Source organism: Amblyomma americanum, chromosome 11 (assembly GCF_052857255.1).
Source record: "Amblyomma americanum isolate KBUSLIRL-KWMA chromosome 11, ASM5285725v1, whole genome shotgun sequence".
In the NCBI taxonomy this organism is placed as follows: domain Eukaryota; kingdom Metazoa; phylum Arthropoda; class Arachnida; order Ixodida; family Ixodidae; genus Amblyomma; species Amblyomma americanum.
This window is the reverse complement of record NC_135507.1, coordinates 16142839-16167967: the sequence shown is the minus strand read 5'-3', so window position 1 is coordinate 16167967 and position 25129 is coordinate 16142839. Positions and strand designations below refer to the sequence as shown.

General features: G+C 45.8%; 1 protein-coding gene across 6 annotated transcripts in view; it reads left to right on the top strand.

Annotated features, from left to right (window-relative positions):
• Positions 1–25129, top strand: part of LOC144109941 (inaD-like protein) — a 472911-nt gene that overhangs the window by 434887 nt on the left and 12895 nt on the right. For 5 of the 6 annotated variants that reach the window (XM_077642714.1, XM_077642718.1, XM_077642715.1 and 2 more), the window contains 8 exons: positions 207–589; positions 10985–11099; positions 12368–12522; positions 17509–17612; positions 17692–17775; positions 21631–21757; positions 22626–22704; positions 23850–23880. In XM_077642714.1, the coding sequence (XP_077498840.1) occupies positions 12393–12522; positions 17509–17612; positions 17692–17775; positions 21631–21757; positions 22626–22704; positions 23850–23880 (555 nt within the window). In that variant the 5' untranslated portion in view covers positions 207–589; positions 10985–11099; positions 12368–12392. Of the gene's footprint in view, positions 1–206; positions 590–10984; positions 11100–12367; positions 12523–16150; positions 16275–17508; positions 17613–17691; positions 17776–21630; positions 21758–22625; positions 22705–23849; positions 23881–25129 lie in introns of those variants that run through there. The other variant, XM_077642719.1, reaches the window with a different exon arrangement.

The following is a 25129-nucleotide window of genomic DNA, read 5'->3' as shown; positions in this document are numbered from 1 at the left end:
TGTTTATTCACCTACTGTTTAGCAGCGCCTTATTTTCTGAATAAACAGCAGTAGTCAGTGCGCAGTCTGTTTTCGCAATCGCCGTTCTTCGCCCCTTTAACCGTCGTCTTTACTGTGAGTGGTAGCGCCCTAACTAAACACCATGTCCAACCAACTAACCTTTATTGGCGCTTTGGCTTAGGCTTTTTCTTTGTTTTCAATTACAGGTGGACTTGATGCTACAGCAGACTTGGACGAAAACTTCTAATTACTAAGCACAGGCTATCTCTTCTCCGAATACCACGCTTCTCTTCTTGAGAACGAAGCTCAAGATATCATCCGCCTACTACGAAAGGACTTTCTGATTGCAGCAGTCGTCGAGTGAGCGGTGCAAGTGCGACGGTTTTCGACAGCACAATAGTGATAGCTCCATGTCAGCGGGTCTGTGTCTAAAATAAGTTGTTCGACCTCGCTGCGCCACTTCTTGGACGCTAACTAAACGAGCGACCGTCAGTGGAAGGCAAGGCCCTACGTTCATCCAAGCGTCGAAAGAATTAACCCAAGTCTTCGGGGATCACGGCATACGTGCGGTGTTTCTAGTGTGCAGAAGGTAGGTCATTCCTCGTTCTCTTTCTATCCCTTTTGCAAACAGTGAAACGGCCTTCTAACTGACATGAACCTGGTCGAAATGTTATTCGAGTTAAAAGCCTGTCCAGCGGGAATTACGGATGTGATTTATGGTTCGCAGTCAATAGTTGCCGCCTTTAGTGCAGGGTAAAGAAGGATTCAAACTTTTAAATAAATCATTTCTTCGACTTGGGGTTTCCATATCACGTGACGCCCTGTCACAAATTACTGGAATCCACATAGTTCCCGGCAGGGATGCGGGCAGAAAAAGAGGAGGCATGATTCCTGATGCGCAAACTGAAGAATTTGGAAAAAGAAAAATTGGGCAAATTGCAACCAAGGTTTTCTTCTTTCTTCTGCAGTTCCTTGTTGTAAGGTGCATGAAATTGGCATAAACGCGTTACGAGCTAAACGACGTCTCGTATGTGCTGCCAAAACAAGTAGGGCGCAGAGCTGGCTATAGACGTCGACTCTAATTATTTGTCCAATCCATCGGGTCAGTTTTCGAGCGCCTGCCTGTGGCTATATTTAAAGACAGTTCGTTAGCGTAGGGCCAGGCATTAGCCTCACTAATGGAAAACCAAAAGAATAGGGGTCAGGCAGCATGCTCGGAATAACCAAAGAGTGCAGAAGGTAAGCGCGGATGCTCCTTTCACGGTATCGATTAGCCGATAGCTCTAGTAATCTCTAGCTAATTGGAAGGACTCAGGTGTCCCACCTAAGCTATCCAATTACACTGAGGAAGGCTATTTCTGGCATACTGGCTTAGCAAAAGAGGGCGGAACTAAGGAAAGCCACATAGGAATTGAAGTTCAGTTGATGTCCACGATATCGTTCCACCAAACGGCGTAGTACAGAAATGAAGTAAACTTTTTGTAATTTATTCTGTTTGCTTGTGCTGCTAGCTGCGAAACAATTTGCTGTAAATCAACAGAGTTCTTGACATCGCTACGATGACCGCCAGCGTTTGTGGTCAATGTTTGTGATTGTTGGTTGCGTAGCTACGATAACCTATTTTATTCTGTTTGGCTCGCAGTCACTCCTCAGTATTCGTCTAAAAAAAGTACGGAACGCCATATTAAGGGTATTCTCTTCCGCAATGACTACTGCAGATGTCGCACCACGCCGAGGCAGAGACGTGTCAGCACTAGTTCTACCGCATCCTTATGCAGTAAACTGCACAGCACATATCGATGTCAAAAAGTTCAAGAGCTTTCCCTTTTAATCAACATCCAAACTCATACGGGGCACCTCCGCCAAGCCATGAGGGAAGTGGTGGTGGAAACTGATGCGAAGGAAATGTAAAGGAAATCATCACTTGTCATCTGGCTTTGGTAGATAAACTGTTGATTGTTAAACCTTTCGATGCAGCATCACCAGCAAGAGGGAAAGTCGGAGGGGAGGAAAGTGATGTGCGCCGTTTACTCAAGTACGATTACTCACAGCGCAGTCGAAAGCTTTTCACCTAATGGCTCCTCGCTCTGCCGTTTCTATTTTGTTGTTGCTGTTGTTGTTCGTATTGCTGCGTCGCATGCCTCTATAAACAGGACAGGGAGAATAAAGAAGCCCGGTTCCTCCTCACCCTTTTCTCGTTTGTTTCTCATTAGCGCGGGTGACGAGGCCTCTGCTAATTACAGACGACTCTGGGCTGCTCTCCTGCCGTTTGTATACTACGCAGACGCGATCGACTCCACCGCTGAGCCGGGGTCGACATTGTGCGTAGCAAGGCCATCCGCTAACGCCACCGCTCTGACTTGTACCAGGCGCAAGGGAATCCAATATCGCCGCGACGATCGAAGCTTCTCTAAGCGCGCCTAGAATCGCAGAGGCATTTGCGGAATTCGAGCCTGTAAGCTTGGAATGCTACCGCATCTGCATTCGGTCGTGGACATCAATGAGTGCCATCCACAGAGATGAGACTGGGTGGAACAGCTTTTATCTGGATTTACAAAAGCGGTGTGCTAACTGCCTCTGCCTATAAACTAATTCTTACCTGTAATTACAATAATAATAACGCGGACAGGCCCAAATTCGGGCTAAGGATATCGGCTTCACTGGAGTCAAGTGGTTTGTATTTGCTCGCTCTCTGTAAAGTACACTACATGCATACTATGGCAGTACTTTAGGTGTGCGCGCTAGGACTTTATTTACCGATGGTGGTAATTAAGTAAAGGTTATGAGCGAATGGCATCTTTTCCGTTGCGTTCCTCGCCTGGCGCTTCTGTCGATTTTCATTATTATTTTCTTTGCTTCCCTGACAAAAATAGCGGAGAGACAGATCCTGGTCGCTTGTCTCAAGAGGGCAGGGGTGCCGCATGGCACTTCGCAAGGCATCGTTTACCTTATGTAGGGATGATCCCCTGCTTCTTCTAAAGCATCTTCAGGGTGCTTAACCACTCTACATATCATGACGGGGACAACTTAAGAGTTTTAGGGGCGCTTGTGCAAGTGCTGATAAAGCATCGCTTGGTCAATAAGCGGCGCCATAGGTAGTCGACCTTAGTACTACCTGTAGCTTACAACAGCCTCAACCTGGACCTCACATTCGCACTCACAGACATCCGCTAACCCGGTCTTCAAGGAACGGTGAGTGCCCGTTTGTAGAGGCGAGTGCAGTGAAGGAGAGTTGTTTTAATGTCGACTTTCCACGACTACGTTAATCGACACAGCAGCAAACCTAGAATCGAGGCAATATGTGAAATGCGCGATTACACAGACATCCCTGAGATAGAAGAACGCAGTTGCCATTTTCATAATTCAACGTACTTACAGTTCAACCGAACTTGCAGACTGCCAGGATAGTTCACAGTTTCAGGAAGTAGTAGAGCCCACTTGCAATACAAACACAGATAAGAATTATATAAATATTTAGAAATAATACTATTGCACGCGCCTCTCTCAGCACCTTTCCTTCCATGTGATGTAGTGTGGTTAGTTTCTCTTGCCGAGAGGCTGGTTCGTGTCTGCTATTTTGCTTTTCCGCTCCCAGCTGAAAACCATGGAAGCGCTGTAGTTCACCGAATATTAGATACCACCTAAGTGCCGCAAACCGGAAGTAATCAGAATTTGCGGGAAATATGTTTTTGCTGTCTAGACCTACTATCGGCCTCGCTGGATTGGTCATCCAGGCGGACGTCACTAACGATGATAACGGAACTGTTTCATAGCAGGGTTTCAGGAGAACGCACGTCCGCTCTGCTCAACACCGTGTAGTCCAGGCCGGCACTGTACTGCTACCGCGAAGCTAGTAATTCATCCCGCGTTCCCACCGGGCAGGCGTGCTAGTGTCACCGTGAAAATAATTAGTCACGCGCAAGGAAGAGATGGGGCAAAATATGAGAGCGAGAACCAACAAAGCGGCAAATTACGTTTTCAATCATTGGCGCTTGTGCGGTCGCTAAAAATAAGTAGGAGCGTAGCCTGCGCATGACAAAAAAAAATGCAAGTGCGAAAGTGGGACTAGTAAGGCACTGAAAAGCGGCTTCTCCAAGAGATCGAGAACCGGACTAGACGGAGAAAAAAGGCACAGCCCCTGCCAGCCAGCTTAGCCCATCATCGCTTTCCCGTACAGGTGACTGGCTTGTGAGAAAATAGTATTTCACGGCGGCAGAAAAAATAGACAAGAAGTAAAGTAGAAACATGTTTACTTATCAATTTCAGTGTTTGGAGTCATTTCTCTTGAGTATCACTCACAGTATCTCTTCGGCGAAGCGGCTGTACAGATTCGAGCAAAGTTATATGCAGAGGTTGTTCTTTGAAAGCACCGGAAGAGAATAGGAGAAAAGGAAATAAAAACCCAGCCAATCTCGAAAGCCATTTTATGGATGCAATTACTTATGCTTATCAAAAACATTAACTCACAAGCGCAACGCCTCAGCTGACAGCAACGTTAAAGCTTCCGCATTGCCCATTTTGATGTGCCAGGTATGCTGAAGTACTTCTATGCAGATGACATCCTTGAGAAAGGTAAAAAAAAATGAAGGAGACACTTAAGCACCGCCTTAAGGGTATGACGCTAGAGCGCAAATCATTCCCATATATGAAGAAATTCATTCTCTACTTTATAATTGCAGATCCCTGAGAGCCCTCATACCCCTCTTGGCGCAGTGGTGCAGCGGTTAAGCATGCGCCACTGTCCTGCAATAGGCAGGTGTTCCCTTGTGCGGCCCAGCTTGCTCTTCCCGAGCGACCAATCATTAAAGAGCGCAAGTTTCACAAATGACCTTAACCTTGATATTGATAATGATGATGAGTTAAAGGGGTGACTTGCCTAAAACGGCCAAGCCTTAATGAAAAGCTTATCATGTCACGGAGAAATATCGGTACAATACAACAACGCGGCTAGGACCGTGCGATCTACCGCATAATCACTAGTTCGAGTCGATACCGGAAGCGGGCGTTGTGGGTGAGGGAACAAACGCGGGTTAATGACATCCCAGTCGAAATCAATAGGAAGAAATGGGCTTGAGAAGAGCATGTAATGCGAAGGCAAGATAACCGCTGGCCCTTAAGGGTAACGCAGCGGATTCAAAGAGAAGGCAAGCATAGCAGGGGGCAGCAGAAAGTTAGGTGGGCGGATGAGGGCATACGGTGGGCGCAGCTGGCAAAGGACAGTGTTAATTGAATAGACATGGGAGAGGCATTTGCCCTGCAGTAGGCGTAGTCACGCTGATGACGATGATGATGACTCAGTTTTACAGGAGCGATAAATGTTATGTCGTTCAGATAGCTACCCATTTATCGCAATTTTTGTGTTTCGAAAAACTGACCATACAAAATGAAAAGTCATGACAGCGACACGGTGCGGTAGTTTCCTTGGAGAACCGCAGGTGCACGAAGCAGAGTTTAAATGAACGATGTTCTTTGATCGGTGTTCCTTTCTGGACCGCTTCAAACATCGTGCTTTTTTTTGTTGTACTTAACACAATACAGCATCTTGCTCTATTACGCAATCGAACACGAGATTGAGTAAAACCGAATTTTCTCAACTCGTAATTGAGTAAGAACAAACTCTCGCAAGCAGTGCGGACAGAGCTCAGGCTTCAATCTGAGCTCGACGAACCTTTAGCACAGGTCAAGTGCAGATGACATGCCGAGCGGAACACGACAGGCAAGTAACCACGATGCCTCTGGAATTGCATATGAATGCCGGTGAAAATCGATAAGCAATTAGACAGGAGACCTAGGGCTGCGTCGAATTCAGTCACCCTACGGGAACGGCCATCAGCGTCTAAGAAGTCGTTCTAGCCGCACGATTGAACATTAACAGCGTCTCTGCTTTGATGACAGTGTAGCAGTGGTCTACGCAGCGGCAACGCTCAAGTGCTGCTGGTACCTTTATGAGGCCTACCATACATTCTGAGAGCGGCTGTATTACAGGGCATGGCGACGCACGCCATACGACATCGCCTTCTGCTAATCGCAACATGTTACCGAGCCCCTACACACCAGCTGAATTCATGCTTGAAACATGTTAATTTACAGGCACTATGCAATGGCAGCTTTGCGCAACATTAATTTTGATACGACTTCGAAGAACGGGAGGTACTCAATTAGGTGCTTGCAAAGAGTTCGGTTTTCACTGTCCTTTTCGAAATTTCACTCTCGCCACAGCGGAAAGACATTGTTCAAGGCAGTAGATGGAAGATCGTCGATATCAGACACACGATTTATGTACCCTTCCATCAGAGCGAGCTGTGATGACTGCCTACATCTCAAGATGTTCGTGTCTGGGTGAGGCTCAGTATAGTGGGGCCATCTCGACGCGCACTTTCGGTGAAAGCGACCGGGCTAGAGCTAATCGTTTTATTAGCGGGACTCTCAGAGCCGCTCGCACCATTTAATGACTTTGTTGACTCGCGCGCATGCATTTTTTGCGCGTAATCGCTCGGAAAAACGGCCGCGAAACTTTTCGGACTACAAAGAAACGAATGAGAGCATATTCAAATGCATGGAATCAACGTAACTTATTTTTATTCTGCTAATCCTAAACTTAGTCTCGTTTATTGGTGAGGCTGCTCATTAACATCTTAAGTCATTTGGGTCTATACAATAGCAATAACAATAACGCGGAGCAATTGCCTAGAGCTACAGATATTTGTTGATTTTCTGTCGGCAAAAGGCAGGGGTTTTGAGTTTCTCTCTCTCCAGATGATGATGATGATGGTGGTGGTTCATTTTTATGGCGCAAGGGCATCTGTGGGCAAAGAGTGCCATGGCACAATGTATTTTTCTTTTACTCAAGGTTGGGTCAAAGACCCATTTCCCAAGCATTTCACCCTAAATAAACCGAGCACCAGGCAAGGCGAAAACTAGTACGCATTGTATCGCCGGTGGGCACCCAGCGGCGCTGAGGATCGAACACTGTAGGGCTTCACCCTGCAGAGGAAAGCAGCGGGGCTGATTTATCCAAGGCATTGGGGTTTAAGGACCGTGAAGGGAAAGTAGATTTTGAGCGGGTAGAAGTAACCAAGCGAAGGTTATACGATTGGTGGCTAAAATCAAGACAAGAGTAAAATTTCACAAGTCATGGCTAGGTGGCATGAGCCACCGCCCGATTTAAAGGGTTCAGCCGTATCCGTCCGTCCGTCCGTCCGTCCGTCCATCCGTCCGTCCGTCCGTCCGTCCGTCCGTCCGTCCGTCCGTCCGTCCATCCATCCATCCATCCATCCATCCATCCATCCATCCATCCATCCATCCATCCATCCATCCATCCGTACCTCCCGCATGCCAGGCGGTTCTCTGTCTTCAGGTGATGATACTTACTCAAGAATTAATGTATTGTAAAGGTTTACATCTGGCTCCTGTAAAGGTTTACGTAGGCTGTACAGGTTAACGTCTGGTTTACGTCGAAGTATGGCTCCATCGAAGGGGGGGGGTCTCAAATGAGTCGAGAACAGATGGAGAGCAATATAGCGAGGAAAAAAGGCAAAGCGGCTGGCGTCGTGTTTTACACATCCCTTCATAGAAAGGTGAGAAATTTTCAAACGTCGTTGTTTTTTTTCCCAGTTTATGGCACAGACCGGATAAAAGAGATCACCACGCTCTGCCAGTGTGTGTACCCCTTTTGATTGAGTATCGTTATGTAGCCTTGGAGCTCAGTGGGCAACTGCGGTCTGACTCGTGGTGCGAGGCCACTGGTTTCCTTTTTTTCTTCCAGCCTTCGTTTACTTCTGCCAAATTTTATTTTTTTCCGCCTCGGGTTTTAGAAAACATGCTAATAAATCCTGCTAAAACTCACGTGGAATTTTTGAAACGATAGAGAAGAAATTTTTTCACCACCCCTGACACCTGACAAGAATAAAAAATGGTTTCACGCTTCGGATTAACGCAGTCTCTACATTCTAGCACCAAGGGTCTCAGATACCTTTCTCAATACTTGTTGGGAAGGCAGGAGAGAGGGGTGAGGGGGTGAGGCTTCGCGAGAATTCTTGACTTCAAGCCCTGCGTACGTCCGTGGCAACTTCAAAATTCTTTGTAGTGAAAAAATCTGGCATTTTTAAATAATGCTTTCTGGAAATAAGGTCTATGAGGATTTAACGTTCCAAAGCGACTCGGGCTATGAGGAACACCGTAGTGAAGAGCTCCGGAAATTTCGACCACCTGTGGTTGTTTAACGTGCACTGACATCGCACAGTGCACGTTAGAAATTCGACCGCCGCGGTCGGGATCGAACCAGCATCTTTCGGGACAGCAGCCGACCGCCATAGCTAGTGATCCACCGCGGCGGCTCCACTGTAGAAATAAGCAGTAGCCGGTGAGCATATGCGTGAACCTCAATGGAACTTGGTAATGCGTATGTGCGCCGCACCTTGCATTTCCTGCCTACCATACTGATTGTCCCTGCGTTGCATTTACGCGAAAGCCGTTTATAAAGAGTATATACACGTAGAACTGCCTTGTGACCAACTTCTCTGCATCACTCTCACAGCCCATTCGTTTCACTTCTTACCATCAGTTTTTGGGACTTATGTTTCTTCCGCAATGCAGATGAGGCAAGCTACAATTCCTCCTCTGAGCTTTAGCATCTGAAGCTGTTGAACAGGTTCACTAATTCTATACGTACACCTTTAAGGTGGTGCTCTTTTAAATGTCACCTTTTTCTTGTTTAATACGCATACAGTCTGGCTGCGTTTACTAGGAATTTATTCACATCTTACTGCGAATGAATAGGCTAAATTAGAAGTCTGCAAGAAGGCTTAAACAAACAATTTCATTTACATTTACAATGAGTCAAGGCGCAAAGGTAAGAGTCAACTATGCTGCAACAATATCTGCGGTAGCGTCGTGCCCTTAGCTATATTTTCCGCCTTTCATGGTGATCACACGGTGATATAACGCCACGACCGTTATCGTGGTAGTAATGCACGGTGCCACGTCCGCCGGAACGTGGCACGTCCCGAAATTGGATTCACGGGCCCTCCGGTAGAGAACACAGAGATAGAAGGAAAACTAATAGGGGCAGTTCCTGCAAATAGAATGCCTTCTCCATCTCTGTGTCCTGCAGAGGTGAGGCCATCACATTCGTTCCTATTTCGGAGCTACGCTGCCGCCGTTGGAGCACACCAAGTAATCTCCGAACCCCCTCGTACTCCTCTTGAACGCGTAAACAAAAGCGGCCAGACCGACTTCTCCGCTCGGCTTACTTGTTATTTTTGACGTCTTTCGGACATGTATTCCGCTGTACTTGTTCTTGATTAAGAAGATTGTCATCTTCCCTCTAGTTTGTGCAGCTGCTATCGTTGGCGTTGTTTCGTGGGTACTTGTGGACGTTGAGAATAACACAGCAGGATGCTGCACGCCATTTGTAGTATTTATTGTCTTCTTTTATACTGTCCTCTTGGTGATAATATTCTACTCTGGTTTCCTCGCTCTTGTTCGCGTGCAGTGGAGAGGGGGAGGAGGGTGGCGAGTGCTCTTCATCACTAAGTTATTTCGTCGCCGGGTTTTCGCAATGTCTCTGTTGACTCAGTTACCAGGCCTCCTTCGCCGCTTCCTTTCGCTGCCTCCCGCCCATTGTCCTCGTTCGTACAGGGAAACATTGGTTGCTTGCGAAGACGCCAAACAAACCGAGCCCCGAAGACGACAGCTGTAGTGTCGCAACTGGGTCCCTGTGCCACCCACTTGAAAGCTCTTTCTCTACGCCCGACTCCTTTCAAGCACGGGTAGAGATACGGGTGGCAGCCCGTGGATGAGAAAAGGAACGAATCGAGGACATTGGCAGCTATTGGACACTCGCACATGCGCAGACACACACTTTCGTCAGCTTCCAACGGCAAATTTACTTGACTACTGTAATGTCCTTTTATATGTATTTCTGTTAAGGGTAACGAGTTGCGGTATGACGTCATTCCAGGACCTACCGTCGCCGACGCTCTGATTACCTGGTTCCGTTGAAAGGGGCAAAGATCAGTTGCTAAAGCAGTAACCGCTTTTCTGACGGGCAGTGTCGAAATATTGCTGGGTCCCAGTCTAATTCCACAGTAGCCAACACAAAGAAGCAATCAGTGACCAGAAGTCTTTATACTGCCAACCCGAGCTGCCGTGTTTCCAGCTCCGCGCTTCTGCCGCGTGATTAAGCAATCACTGAACAAATGTTACGTTTCGCGTTTCTTTATGAAAGCGTTAATAGTTCTGCAACCATTTTGACGAAAACATTGCAATATTAACTGCAGTCACTCGCCCCGCCAGCAAGCAGCTGTCAGCACATGGTGTTCAAAGCAGCTTTCATGACAGATCTCTCCAAACTCCTCTTTTGCTAACTTCACTGCAACTCTGTTGGTGCTCTCTACAGACGCCTGCTTCTTTAATATTTTCAATTCGTGTTTGGTCTTTAATCCATGCTTTTTTTTCTTTTCTTTTAAGCTGACACTGATAACAACTCCATCAAAATTCATCCTCACAGGAAAACAGCTGTCTCACTTTTTGTCAGTCATTCGACAGTTAAAGATTTAATATTTATTGTTTCAAATATCGCATTTGAAAATTGCATATATTCGGCCACCACTCGATTCAAATTTTTGCACATTAGCGATTACAGCAGTGCTTTATGGACTACGTGTATGCTGCCTGAAGGTGAATGATGATGTGTTCCGGACTCAGAGATCTGGGAAAAATCATTATTAGTCATTTTAGCTTGGTTGTTAAAACCGTCTTTTGCCGCAATACCCGTACTTTTTTTTTTGTTCGTTTCTGCCTTATGCAAACTCTGTTTTCACTAAAAACACACCTTATTTGTCCACAGAGCGGGGGAAAAAGATGTCATGGATCAGTTTAAATTTGATCTCCAGGTCCCTTTAATGAACACCAAATAACATCGATAAACAAGTTACCTACGTTCGGTACTCAACATGTTTCCGATATTTATTTTGTTCAACAGATGACGACTCCTGGTTCGGACCCAAGCAACCTGGCTCGCAGGGAGTACAAGGCGTGACCAGTGCACCAGCGTCAGCAGAACCTCCTTTGTCGTGCTGAGATCGCCCAGAATTATGGTACCGCTACTGTTTAGTTGATCTCAAGCTGTGGGGAGGGTTCCGGAGTATATCACAAAATCGTGATATCGAATTACTAAACAAACACGGTTTGTCAACGATGCTATCCTTCTTTCCAGGCATAAGGTAAGCGTTAAAATATATTAGCTAGGTATTGTAGAAACCTAACATAAAAACGTTTCCCGACGTTAATTTCGCTTTATTAATTATCTAAACTAGACACCTAACTGAAATAGGTAGAATTCCTGGTTGGAATTTTTGTACAATGGTACAATCAGTGTTCGCAAACCGAGAAGTACAACTTTTTACGACGACTTATCAGGTGTCCCAACTAACGTTAGCCAAAAAATAAAAATATACGATGACAAGATGCGTGGAGGTAAGTTCAACCATGTTGTTGGCAACCGTATATAGTTACTCAGAGTATTTCGGGGCATATAGTTACTCAGAGCATTAATTAAGTATTCAGTCCAACAAAACAAGACAAACCGAAGAAAGTAACTGAAACAACACATATCTTAATATTCATTCTACAATCAATTCACGAAACAGAGATATGCACATATACAGAGGAAAAAAAATCAAGAATGATTCACGAATGCGAAATCAAATAGAAAACGTTAGCTAAGTCGTTTTCCACAAATTTAGATACCAACGTATACATCACGAAACGACTATTCGTTTGGTACCACCTGCATCCCTCTGCGACCAATGGTTCACCCGCCAAGGCCCTCCGATGGTCGCCCCCATTACGGTTTCGTAGACCAAAGGTCGACGGTACGAATCCCTCACACACACCAGTCTTCAACGCGTCTAACAACATTGCGCGCCGAATCGAGCCGATATGTGCTCCAACAGTACACAAATTCTGAATAAATGTACAGATTTTTCATTTTTCTTTACTTGCGATATATTCAGCCGGCATACGATTAGTGAACAGTGATTTTAGCCTCCTCTTCAGGAACTCAATTCCACAATGTTAAATTTTGTACACAAGTCTCGTATGCGCTCTTTTCTAGCACTTAATACGTTCTTACTTGTGTAGTGCATCAGTGTTCAGAGGATCAACAGTGTAAGTTCCCATCCGCCGGTGCTGACTAGAGAACAAAGACACGCGATCTTTCATTTGGATGCAACGGCTTTCATTTCAGTGGCACAAAGGTACAGCTCCGCATTGCATGCCGCTCTTGCAACCTCTAGAGCGCACACCCTCTGCAATAGCTCTTCTGCATCCCTTAGCTCCTTCTGTCATGTCTGCGCATGCGCAGCCTTGTGCTCCTGGTGCATCCCAGCATGACCAACAAGGAGAACTACAAGATCGCCGACGCTGACGCCCTGTTCGACGCCGTCCAGCTTTACATTGACTCGACTCCGCCCTGCGACCAGAACAGGCTCTCGCCGCGGCACGCGGTCTTGCCCAGGGGTAAGTGAACTCATCTTTGTCTTTTGTATTGCTCGCATTTTGGGGCGTTGTCTCATTGCGATGGCGAACGCAGCCGCACCACTTCACATGTTCCATGAGCACTTTTTTTCGCCCTTTCCTTTGGATTACATGCACGAGTTATCTTATCCAAAGAAGGCTCGTGCCGCGCTAAGTCCGCCCTCAGTCGACGAATATTCCGCCTAATTTTTGCAATCGATAAGTGAGACCATCACGCCAAAAGAGAAACGTTTACTTCACAGTTTATGTGAAATTCCTTACAGTACCTATATGATGACTCAACGATAACAATAGGCGTCAGTAATCATAAGCTACAGGACGTTCCCAAAAACGAACCACGAAAATTAGAGCCCCCTGTTTAAGCTCCCTCGTTGCTGACAGACCTACGTTTAAAGAGCGCACCTGTTCCTAATCCTCAGCGGGGTTGTTTTGCCTTAGCCAGGTAGTATATTACTCGTCCGCCTAGCTATCGAGTAGATTAAGGTCTGCAACGATGAATACCACCACTATCCCTACTGCTGACATAAACGTACGTTAGACAGCGAGAAACTTATTTATTAAGCGTTCTTAATTTCAGCGCGACATCTTCCATTCAAAACATTGTTCCTGAATCGTTAAGGTAGCTTCGTTGCGCTCAAATGACCATTATGCCCAAGTGATCATTACGCGGCAAAGCACATTTTATATTGCACACTTAGAAGCAAACGTTAAATTCGGTACATGCGGAACGAAGGCTTGATGTTGAGAACTCTCTCTAAATTCCGGCGCGTAATGACATGGTTCACGTTGTTTCCGCTAGTATCTGCCTCTCGTAACGCACGGTTGCACTCTCCTGAAGAACGACGCTCGCCGAACTGGATTCAGTGACGCGCTTCTTCTGTGCTTGCCGCGACGCCTGATGATATCGTTACGACGGAGGCAGACGGGAGCTCGGCACGATTGTAACGTCTCGGCGTAGCAGCTCTCCTTCAAGAAACGACCTGGGCGTTTCGCTGATCACCGAAGCGCACGCCATTGTGCTCGGCCATCACTTTCAGAAGCGGTCCGCCCCTTGTCCTGAGCTGAGCTATGAGGCCAAAGCACGCCACTGTGTAACGGGCTTACTTCTCTGTACACAAACCTCCTCCCTCTTTTTTCTCCCTCTCTGCTTAACTCGAGAAGAATGTTTGCGTCCGCTCCTCACATCTACACTGAGAAGCAGCGAAGGAAAAGCATTGGCCCGTTTGTTTTGAACTAACTAGTTGACGTCATGTCATTTGTGCTTAATGTTGCTGATCAGAGCAGAGCAAGGAAAGTATGGGAAATATGGGTGCGTATTCACAGTATGCAGCTGGTGATGTACAGTCTTGGACAAAAATTTGTGGGATGCGTGATCACGAAAAAAAAAATCATAGCAGCGAGGTCAAGCGCAGCAGATCGCTGAAATCCAGAGGAACATGAGGAGGAATACACTGTAGAAACACACTCTGTCTGTCTAGCGAATGTCTTTCCACAAATCCGCATCTGGCAAACTTTTATCCATGACTGCAGGTGACCTACTGTTTTCCCGACTGTGGGTATTCCAGCGAACCTATGCAGTAGTATATACCCTGGTTTCCAAATTAGGGATTAGAGCGGTAAAGTTTAGATAAAAATATATTTCTTTTCTTAAATTTCAAGATCGCAGGAGTGCGCTTTGTGGGCACATAAAGGTGCTTCAGAGCTACTCCTAAATATTACTGCACTCAGAGTAATATAAATAGATGTGCGAGACTGTCGACGCCCCTCATGACGCTGCTGTAGCGTTCTATACCAACCTAGATTTATAAAGATTGAAGTGGAGGTGGTGATTATTAAGGCGTTTCAAGCTCAAGCATCGCTGATGCGAATTTGACTTCAGAAATTACTAAATAATAATAATAATTGGTTCTGGGGGAAAGGAAATGGCGCAGTATCTGTCTCATATATCGTTGGACACCTGAACCGCGCCGTAAGGGAATGGTAAAGGAGGGAGTGAAAGAAAGGGAGAGAGAGGTGCCGTAGTGGAGGGCTCCGGAATAATTTCGACCACCTGGGGATCTTTAATGTGCACTGACATCGCACAGCACACGGGCGCCTCAGCGTTTTTCCTCCATAAAAACGCAGCCGCCGCGGTCGGGTTCGAACCCGGGAACTCCGGATCAGTAGTCGAGCGCCCTAACCACTGAGCCACCGCTGCGGGGCTCAGAAATTACTAAACGCTTTCGATTCGATACTAAACGCTTTCGATTCGATGCTATGTGATAAAACAGACCATATCTGCTAATGAAGAAACGGTGAAATTAATGCCTAGATTCCGGAAAATGCCCTAGAGGAGAACATGACCACAGCAAGGTGGGAACGAGGTTGCTCAATAAGGAATATATTACGCGCACATTTGTTGCCTTTCTGCAGAACTCTATTCCATCATTTTGTATCCGGCCCTCATGCATCCTAGAGCAGTATACTGCAGAAATGCGTGGGCGTGGAGGCTAGCCCTCCAGTAGACAAGCCCGTGTCTTCCCACTTTTCATCCTTCCTACAACCGAAGAAGAAGAAGAAGAAGAAGAAGAAGAAGAAGAAGAAGAAGAAGAAGAAGAAGAAGAAGAAGAAGAAGAAGAAGAAGAAGAAGAAGAAGAGAAGAAGAAGAAGAAGAAGAAGAAGGAGGAGGAGGAGGAGGAGGAGGAGGAGGAGGAGGAGGAGGAGGAGGAGGAGGATCAGAAGAAGAAGAAGAAGAAGAAAAGAAGAAAAAGAAGAAGAAGAAGAAGAAGAAGAAGAAGAAGAAGCAGGAGGAGGAAGAGGAGGAGGAGGAGGAGAAGAAGAAGAAGAAGAAGAAGAAGAAGAAGAAGAAGAAGAAGAAGAAAGAAGAAGAAGAAGAAGAAGAAGAAGAAGAAGAAGAAGAAGAAGAAGAAGAAGAAGAAGAAGAAGAAGAAGAAGAAGAACACGATTAAGTTATATGCTCCACTGCTCCCTTGAAAGGTTCCGTGAAGCAGCGAAGAATAAGAGGAAATTGAACCCGTTTTTGCCCTAAAACGCTGCACGATACATTACCCTTCTAAAGAGAGTAGTTGCTAACACTTTTAAAAATGATAAACGTATATTTGTTACTCACGCTTTCCGTTCCTACAAACAACAACCAATGTTAATCTTTTATTGCGGCTCGTTTTTATACCTCACATGCATTCCCAGTCTAGGAAATGCATTGTAGTCAGATAGCGTTTTCAAGAAATAAAGAAAAACCTGAAAACTTCACCGCCTCTACGAAATTGAGCAGGGTGAGAGATGAAACGGAATCTAACCAGCCTCCGTGAGAAATTTGCAACCTGCGTCCTCCTTCTTAAAACGTTCCGGCCAAGTTTAGCGCTCGCGTCAAGAGCGTGAGAACTCGGCAGACCGGTATCCTCTGCTCCGGTCTTGTTGAGGCGTGCCGGTCCGGAGCACAAACCTGCCATCTCTTAACCTCTCTCTCTCTCTCTAACCTTCCCTGCCACCCTATAGCACCCAGAGCCGCCCTTCGTGTCTGGGTGTGCATGCGTCACAGGCCCGGGGATGCGCTCGGGTTCGAAATGGAAAAATTCAGTCTTCTACGTCACGGTTTACCGTTAGGAGGGCGGGTGTGTTTAGTTCGGTGCCGCCCAGCTCAGCCTTCCTCGTAGATCATTCTGCGCACGGTGACGGATAATGGGTCGGTGCTGAAACAATGCTTAAAGGCGCGTACGGACGTCAACGACGCTCTTGTAAGATGCCATCCTTCTGTTTCTTTTGCATGGCGCTATTAGTTTGGCATTCAACTTTCTTGGTCCTATTTTTGGTTCCCATTAATGTTCTGTTACGCAAACGGTTTCAATGTCCAGGAATAGCAGTACGCTTAGATACACAAGGCTTATCTTTTTGTTTTGTTTTTTTGTTTCACGTATACCACCGCACAAGAATTTGGTTCTCGGAATATTTTGAGACCAGAATGGGCACTACAGTTTCTTTTCGCTGATATTGACTCTACTTACGTCACCAATTCTTCGATGTACCCTAAAATATTTCGTGCAGTTCGCTTCCTTTAAAATTATTTTGGCTTACTCTGTATTCCTGCGCCGAGCGGCTTAGCCGTTTGCAGCTCTTATGGTGGAACTTAGGCGCTATTCACTCGCACCAAGAACTACTCAGCTGCACAAATGGGATACCCTTATGTAATTTTAACTTCCCTTTGTGTACTTGAGTGCGTTTTTCTTCAGTTGCCCTCAGAAGGACAGAATATGACACACAAAAGGGGAACGGGGGGGGGGGGGGGGGGGGCGCTTAGCGCAAACGCACAGGGTAAAGAGAGAAACACACACGTCGCGAGTGCTCGGGCTCTTTCTGCTCAGTGTTCACGCTAAACTGTTTCCTAATACTTCGCCTCGGGTGAAGAACTTCGTCATAATGTTGTCATGCTCTGTGTTTAGTTTTCATTAATCCGGACATATTGCATGCGCCTTACATGAAGCTTTATTTTCAACAATTTTTTTCTTGTTATTTCCTACCTTCATTTTTAATGAATTTCGACTATTCCTCTTCCCTACCGCTATATAGCATGTAATGCATTTCAAACACCTGGGCAAAAACCTCTCCTTTCCCCTGAACAACTTTCTTTCTCCCTATCTTTACTTGTTAGCGCCTTTTTCGTTTAGTGCGCAATATATTGTGAGAGTGATGATGATCACGCTGTTTTTGCTGTTTTTGACGACGATGATGTGAATTAAGTAATTCTAAGAAAGTCGAGCCAAATGGCGCCGAAAGTAAGATGTTTGATGCGCAGACGTGGACTCAAAGTCCCGCTTTTTCTAGCGTTTCGGCGTAGAAAAGCAAATCACAAGGCCGAGCCAAAGCTTGTGCCCATAGGATATCGGATCACTTCGTGTTGTGGTGAGGTGTATTCCATTCTGTGTAAATGCATGCTATTCTAATTAGGTACGGTTTATTTTCGTGTGCGTGCAGCTGCCCTCAGCACTGTGCAGGACTTCGTGGAAACCACGATCGTGCTCCGAAAAGAGCGGAACGAGCTTGGAATAAGTATCACGGGAGGCAGTGATACTTACTTGGTGAGTTAGCCGCAAATCACCTCATCACTTAAATGCCACAATAGCGTTATCATTCTGTTTGGCTCCTTGATATTTTCAGGAAGCCATCTGCGTAAGTGAAGTCCACAGAGACGGTGTCGCCTACCAAGACGGACGATTGAAAAAGGGCGACGTCATTTTAGCGGTAAGCAAAGCTTCGAATGCAGCTTATTGGCATTGTAGCCGAAAAAAGTTTTTTGCTGTGACTAAATTGAGAAACGACTCCTTTTCGCCACACCTGGGTTACTAGTGGCAAGTAACAATGCGCCGTCGCACATGCTAGCCACGAGAACTTGTGAAGAAGAGCTTCTTGATTCTCCACAAAGAGCGATGTGGGCGAGATCCAAAAAGGCGTGAAAACTGCACTCGCGGCGAAAGCTTCGTCTTTAACGCCAGCGAATCACCGTCCGCATCCTTTCGGCGTTAACACGCAACGCCTGAACACAAATTCTAGCACATTCTTAGTAGCCACAAGCGCCACGCTCCCTCGTCCTGCCATTGCATGTGCTAAGCTTCGAGAGCAGGTTTTTGATGCTATTTGGTATTGCTGAGAACAAGCAGGAGAACGTTTTTAAGCGATATGACACGTTCCCAGTGAGGACTTCAAGCAGTTTATTTTTTATTTACTCACACCGGCTACGAAACTTTGAATCAGAAACTACACATGTCCTATAGACAATTTCCATAGGGTATGAAAACTTCCGCGTCATACGCGAGGCGTGAATTTAGCTTTCGCTGGTGAGCTACCAGTATTCTTCATTCAATTTCATTTACCTGAATGCCCCATGTGGCAAGACAACCAGGTAAGCTCACAGTTTTCTACTCAATAGAGAGCCAGAAATTTACGCGCGGGATGTATGGGAATTACTTTATAACAAGCATAATCATATGTATCTTGGCTTGAAACGCTCAATTCAGCCTAACTTTCCCGCTCTTGCGACATGTTTCAGTCCCGATCTTGACGCTCGTAGTCAGCCATAAGACAACATGAGTTTATCGCAGATTCTGTCCGGTCGGTGTGAGGTGGCTCGACGAGATGGAGGCCCCGGTTAACGTCATGCAACATTCGTTGGAATATGCCAGAAGCTTGGCTCTTATGAACGTATAATGTGCCAGCTGTCGCTTTTCTTTTTATGTGTACAGTAGGGTGAAAGAGTCACGGATAGTTTTTGCGCATCTCGTGTGTTTCCTGCTCGTGTGCGCCCGCCTCATGACTTGAAAAGGAAAAAAAACTGCGCATAAAAACCACTCCGACATACAACAGATAAACACCGCCGCCCTGTGTCTTCTCTGTATCTGAGCCTCTTGTTTTAGCTGTTTTCTCTTTCGTTCTTGGCAATGAAGTCATAACTAAAAGAACCTTTCTGAGCCATGAGGCAAAGGCAACGACGATAAAGATCAGGACATGCACAGTGACGGACAGTAAGGGTCTTCCAGTCGCGAAGCGTCGTCAGCTAGCAAAATTTACTTCTTTGCTTGGGCTATGAATTATCGACTAGCCCCACTATAGTCACTCTTCCAAGCTGTTTCTTGACTCGACGAGTTTTGTTTTTTTTTTTTACAGCGGAAGCTGTAATAGCTATGCACAAGCTATTTAGTGCAATCTGTTTAGGAGGTACAACGGCAACCGTGTAACGTGTTACGCGTTATTTAGGTGGGCCCCACCAACTCCTCACCGCGCGATTGAGGTGTTCACTGATGCAATGAGCCAGTCATACTCCTCTTCTTTCCAAAAACCAACGGCGGTTCGATACTACGAATCAGACAACGCTGGGAACTAGACTAATTTGCTTCGTGCAAGCTGACTTTGGAGTCCGTGAAGTGTACAGAGAACACGATCGAAACGAAAACCGCAAATGGAAGAGTGCCAAGCATGCCCGTGAGCGTAGAGATACCAAACCAGGTCTGCGAGACGCCCAACTTGGAAGTCGCCTGTTAAACGTCAAAACGAGCCTGTGACTTCAGACCTCTCGGCCACTTATGCCAGTCAACTTTCGCTCACTAATGAACAAAGCGGGTAAAAACTCAGGTCTCCTCATTTTTTCAGCACTTAATTACCCCAGATTCTTGTGAACGCGGCAGATCCTATTTTCTCATCAAGAATAACCAAGGCGGTGACCAAGAAATAGCCTGCACATTTTATCTGGCCAACCGGCCATCATGAAGGAACTCGCAGAAATCGAAGCATAAAATGTGTATCGAATTCGCTTTTAGGTCGGACAAGGATACTTGCGCGAAAAGCTAGTTTTGGAACGCCGCGCAAAAGATAAATTGGTTCTTCGCCACTTTTGCGATCCTGTAATGGAAGTCGCCGTCTCACTTTAATCCTCCGAAAAGAGCCTCGAGAAAAATGACCCGAAGCTTTTTCAACAACTCGCCGAGTATGAGCAAGAGAGCAGGAAGTGCGAGCTTTAACGGAGCCGTGCGGTGATATCTCCGGGGTTTCGATCTTGAAAAGCGAAAGCAAAGGCGTTAAGCATCGGCAAGAAACAGCCTCACAAGTGCAGCTCGCTAGCTTCTCAGCAGAACGAAAAAGGAAAGATCCTGGAGGCGCCTTGCGAGGTACTCTGATACACGCTTCTATCTGAACAGAAAACATAGATTTATCGCACTGAAGTTTGCCTCTGTTCAGCTTTATCAGAGAATTTCCAACTCACTTCTTGTAGCTCCATTTTTAAAGGTCTATCGTAGTAAACAACTCTGTTCCTTTTCTTCGGGAATATATATATATATATATGATAGAACTTTCGGCTTCTTTTACGTCGCCAAAAAAGCAGCAGCCAAGAGGAATCTTTTTTTTATGTTATAACACAAGCTCAATTACGAACCCAGCTTCAACGTACTTTACCTTTTACTCGAAAGTATATAGCCAATGTATCCTGCGAGCGCACGTGCATTGAACCAAGGCTTGCAGAGTAAAATGGCTGTATCAAAAGGGGCTCAGTATAGTCGAGCCAGTAATCGAAAAAATAATGACAGATGTATCATCAAGCGATACGACGAGCGCACAAAGGAATGTCCGCCGTACGAAGCAATTCCGAACCTCAGCGCGGCAGTAAACGCTTTATAACTTCTCACCATGGGAGTGAATTTGATGCACTGTCGGAAATATTCCAGTGCCGTCACCACGTGACAATGGGCTTAATCAAAAGATTTAATGTGTGCGATTGCACTTGGTCTACCTCTACACAGGCCTGAAAGTTCTGCCTCTGACATGGTCCTAAACTTCACATGTAATGAATGCGCTGAGTGAGACATACGAGCGGGCTGGTGCAGGCGGGGGGACAGCACAAATCACTGGGGTTATAATAAACAGAATTTTGGTGGCACAGTTCGTACAACATGTTTTGTATATGCTGTGCCGGATATATCTACCATAAAACAGGATAAGAAGCACACAAAGACATATCTCCTCTTTGCGCGTTTGTGTTCTTTTAGTGCGCTAGCACTATGACCTCCATGACCTCCAGGAGTGGTATGGGGACTCCCGGCGATCTATAAATGTTAATTAGGCAATTACCAAATCCGCATATATGGGCATTAATGCTACCACAGATTTAGTGCGCGAGCACTAAGGCCCCACTCACCGGTTTCGTCGACCTTTGTCTGAAGCCTGCTAGGCTTTGAAATCCGCGGCTCTAACTAAAACCGAAGTGAAAACCGAACTGCTAGCGCACCTAGTTCGAATTTGGCCTAACCACTCTAAATTGTCCATCATTTATTCGTTCCGTTTTAGCGTACCTATGCCCAGTGCAGCAGCTTCAGAAAACTTGTATTGCCTATGCTATGTTAAGCCCCCTCGTGTCTATCCGTGGGCTTCGTTCGGTGCGCCTAAGTTAGAGTGGCAGGAGTATTAATGTATGAAGCCTGTGGGGTCCATTACACCCACACCTAAAGAAAACAACTGCCGTCGTAACCACTTGGCATTATCGAGAGCAGTGTCAGAGAGCTTTTGATGCACTCCATTGACGTGTGTGTGTCGAACCTTCTGCAACTGCAGGTAAACGAGCTGTCCTTGAGAGACGTGTGCTCGACCGACGCCGTGCGGGCACTGAGAGAGGCCCCGTCGCCTGTGCGGCTCATGGTGCTCAGGGAGAACCCGCAGACGCTGTTCACCACCACAGAGAGTGAGTCTATCCAAGATGGTCACTTTCATTCCTTTACTAAAAGATCGTCCGCGGCTCTTGTCTAGGGACTTTGGATTCGTCGAGACCCGCTTCACACTATGCAAAGTCGCACACACGAGCTTCAAACGAACACGCATTAAGCATTTCAATCGGAGATGGTGGCGCATTTGTTGTGACCTTCGCTGCTCGTCACGAGTTTGCCGATTTGACCACAGCAGACACATATCATCCGAGGCGAAACACATATGCGTTCAGTTACTGGTATTTCTGCGCAAATTAAAGAATCTACACGTGGCCGATATTATTGATTCGAAAGCATTAAATGGCTCAACGAAACAAAAGCCCGGCGACGTCCAAAAAGTGGCGTTAAAAAACTACACATCAACCGAAACGGTGTGATGTCATCAAAGGCTGGAGAAGATGTAATTTTTGCCAGTAATAGTTAGTACTAGTATTTAAAGCTGCACCAGTTACAAAATAGGATAGAACAGAGTTAAAATGAAATGCATTTGAATGTTGCAACCACAACCGGCGCCGTTGCCGTTCAGATATTGCATATGTACCACCAGAATGACTCAACAGCTGGCCCAGGGCTGTGATTTCAGGTCCAAGATCGTGACTCCCATACTGGCCCGAAAGTGCGGGGCTGGTTGAGTTCAAATCTGCGTGAGACGTAACCCAGAATTTCTAGTCGCAACGTAAGACAGCCGTCAGATCGGAGTCGAACCGACGACCAACAAATGTAAGGATGCCAATAACAGCGGGTCAGCCCCGTATCGCAAGCACGTTGGTGGACGCACTCACTTCTCTCAAATTCATGTTTCCATTCACGCGTTAATGTCATTTTTCTTCTTTTCATGTCTTCCAGAGCCTTCCAAGTTCATCACGGTAGAAATGCGCAAGGCCAGCATCAAAGACCGCCTAGGCATCAGCTTCATACAGAGGACGTAAGTTCCAGCATGCAAAGCTCTCAACCAATGTAAGGGAACCAACTCACTATATGGTGCCAAATAGAGAGGTCGCTTTTCCCGAGCACTCCCTGCGCTGAGTCCGCCCATGCATAGGTGGTTGTGTGGTGTACTTTTGCCGATCGCCGTGGCGGCGAAATGGGACCCATTGGTGTGTTTGGATGATATTACCATCCAAACACCGAAAGTTAGGTGTGAACTAACATATTCAGAGACGTTGTGTAGCCTCGTTCACCCGCTGTTACATGCCCCTTGTGTAGAAGAAGATTTAGGATGAGATGTACTTTACAGGACCACAGGACGTCATTTGTATCACGCCTATCTTTACAGTATTTTATCGATTTTGGCAAGCAACAATAACCACGATTTTCTGAGAAAAGAAAGGGAGAGAAACCACGATAACAGCAATGTTGTAACACAAAGTTGATGCCATAATGTTGCTTACTACTTCATTAATGATGCTGATATTGGTCTATTTGCAAACGTTATGGTCATTGCTACTAAAGTTGAAATTAAACGCACTTACATGCATTTCTAACAATTCACTCTCCAAGCTGGTATGCTTGCTAATCAAGAGTGGCAAATTCAGCTAGTTGGTTTTCAATAGTGTGTTTAGATTTTTATGCCTCTAATTCCTTGTGAAATATTGCTTTGTTTCATCTTTTTTCACTCTCGTGTGGCGTACCCTGCCAGGTAGACTGCAGAGCAAACAAGCCCAGTCATGATTAAAGTGCACCTTGCCCTTTCTTCAATTATCTCCAGCCTTGTATTTCCATTTGGTGCTTTGGCACATCCTTGCTCGAGCCTAAACTAGTGATTTTTCGTCTCTTTTGCAACTACATATAGTTAGGAATGAATGTACTGAAGTTCTCTTGCATGCGTTTAAGTGCGTCCAATCTGTGCATTTTGTTGTTATGGAAAGAGTACGCTCCAGTCTCGCGCGCAAGCACGTTTTGCGAAACGAAATCCAACAAAACCAAACATAAAAATAAAATGTTAACCAAACTGAACTGAACACAAAAGGTTCGAGTGATTACTTTGCTCCCTCCCGCCATTATGACGAGAAGTCTGCTTGCTTTTTGCTAATGCTTTCTGTCCTTTGTTTATATTTCCTTGTGCTTCAGAAATGGCCGTGGAGTCTTCATCACCTACATCGTAAGTACAAGCTGCTTCGCTATCCAAATGTGCCAGACATTATGTCGAAGGCCAGGCACTAATTTCACTTCATGAAGACGAAGAAGAATATAAGGTAGAAAGCTTTACATGGGCAGGGTGCGTTTAGGGTATAGCGGTACTAATGACATTGCCATCATTAGGAATGTTCCGTCCCGCACTGCCAAGAAACTTCGCCTACTTTTTCATACTTTTGTGCAAGCCATCCAAAAATAGTGCGCAAATCATCGCTGCAGGACAGCGCTTCAAAGCCTCAGTTCAGAATACAAATTAGATAAAGATTGCACCGCACGTGAAAACTGAACTTTGCTCTTTTTTACTATGCAGTATTCCGCACCATTAAGAGTGGAAGCCGAGATTATCTCGTCGTAAATCGAAAAGTAAATGAAAAATGACGCTTGACAGCTCATTACTGTTGATTTCTTTTTTTTTTTACTGCAGCGAGATTACCTTACCTCAAAAGGCAAAAAAATAGAGATTCGATGGGGACAGCCAAAAAGAAACGGAAAACAAAAACGCTCCTCAAAAACAGGACAAATCTGTCAGTCATAGTCACGTTAAGTTTGCCCAAACCAAATACCGAGCGACCTTTTCTAGCGAGGATAAATATGAAAAAAAAAACTCACCGCTGCGCACCCAGACTATGCGATGAACGGCACAGGCGCGGTGGCGTCGTCGAGGCTAGCAGACAGGCCTGGGTTAAAGAAGAAAAGGACAAGCTCTATCACCAAAATCCCAAACCTACAAGTGAAGGGAGTGTAGACAACAGATTCTCGAGGTTTGTTGTTTCACTGTAATGATGCTCTTAACATAAGCAAACATAAGCCACCACACGGATTTAGCCAGCGGCCCATGCCTAATTTATCATTGAGTTTCTTCGCCCATGCTACTTTTGTTTTGCCTTTAACAACCGAACGGTGCCTATGACGTCAAAGCTCAGGTCATGTGATGAGGCATACAAAACTTCAGTTTCAGAACTGCGTCTTCATTCGTTGTTGTCCCGGTTCTTGAGGCCGGCTAGTGTAAAATGTAGCGACACAAAACATCGAAGCGGTCGTAACATTAAAATATCACTCGTGTGACATTAACTGAACCTTTTTGTCATATCATAATCCTGTTTTGAAACCGAAACAACATGCGGGAAGAAACCCAGTTTACGTCATTCAGTGAAGCAGGGAAATTCAACCCCGTAGTCAATGTACACTAGCTTATGCATATTTCCAAAATTACA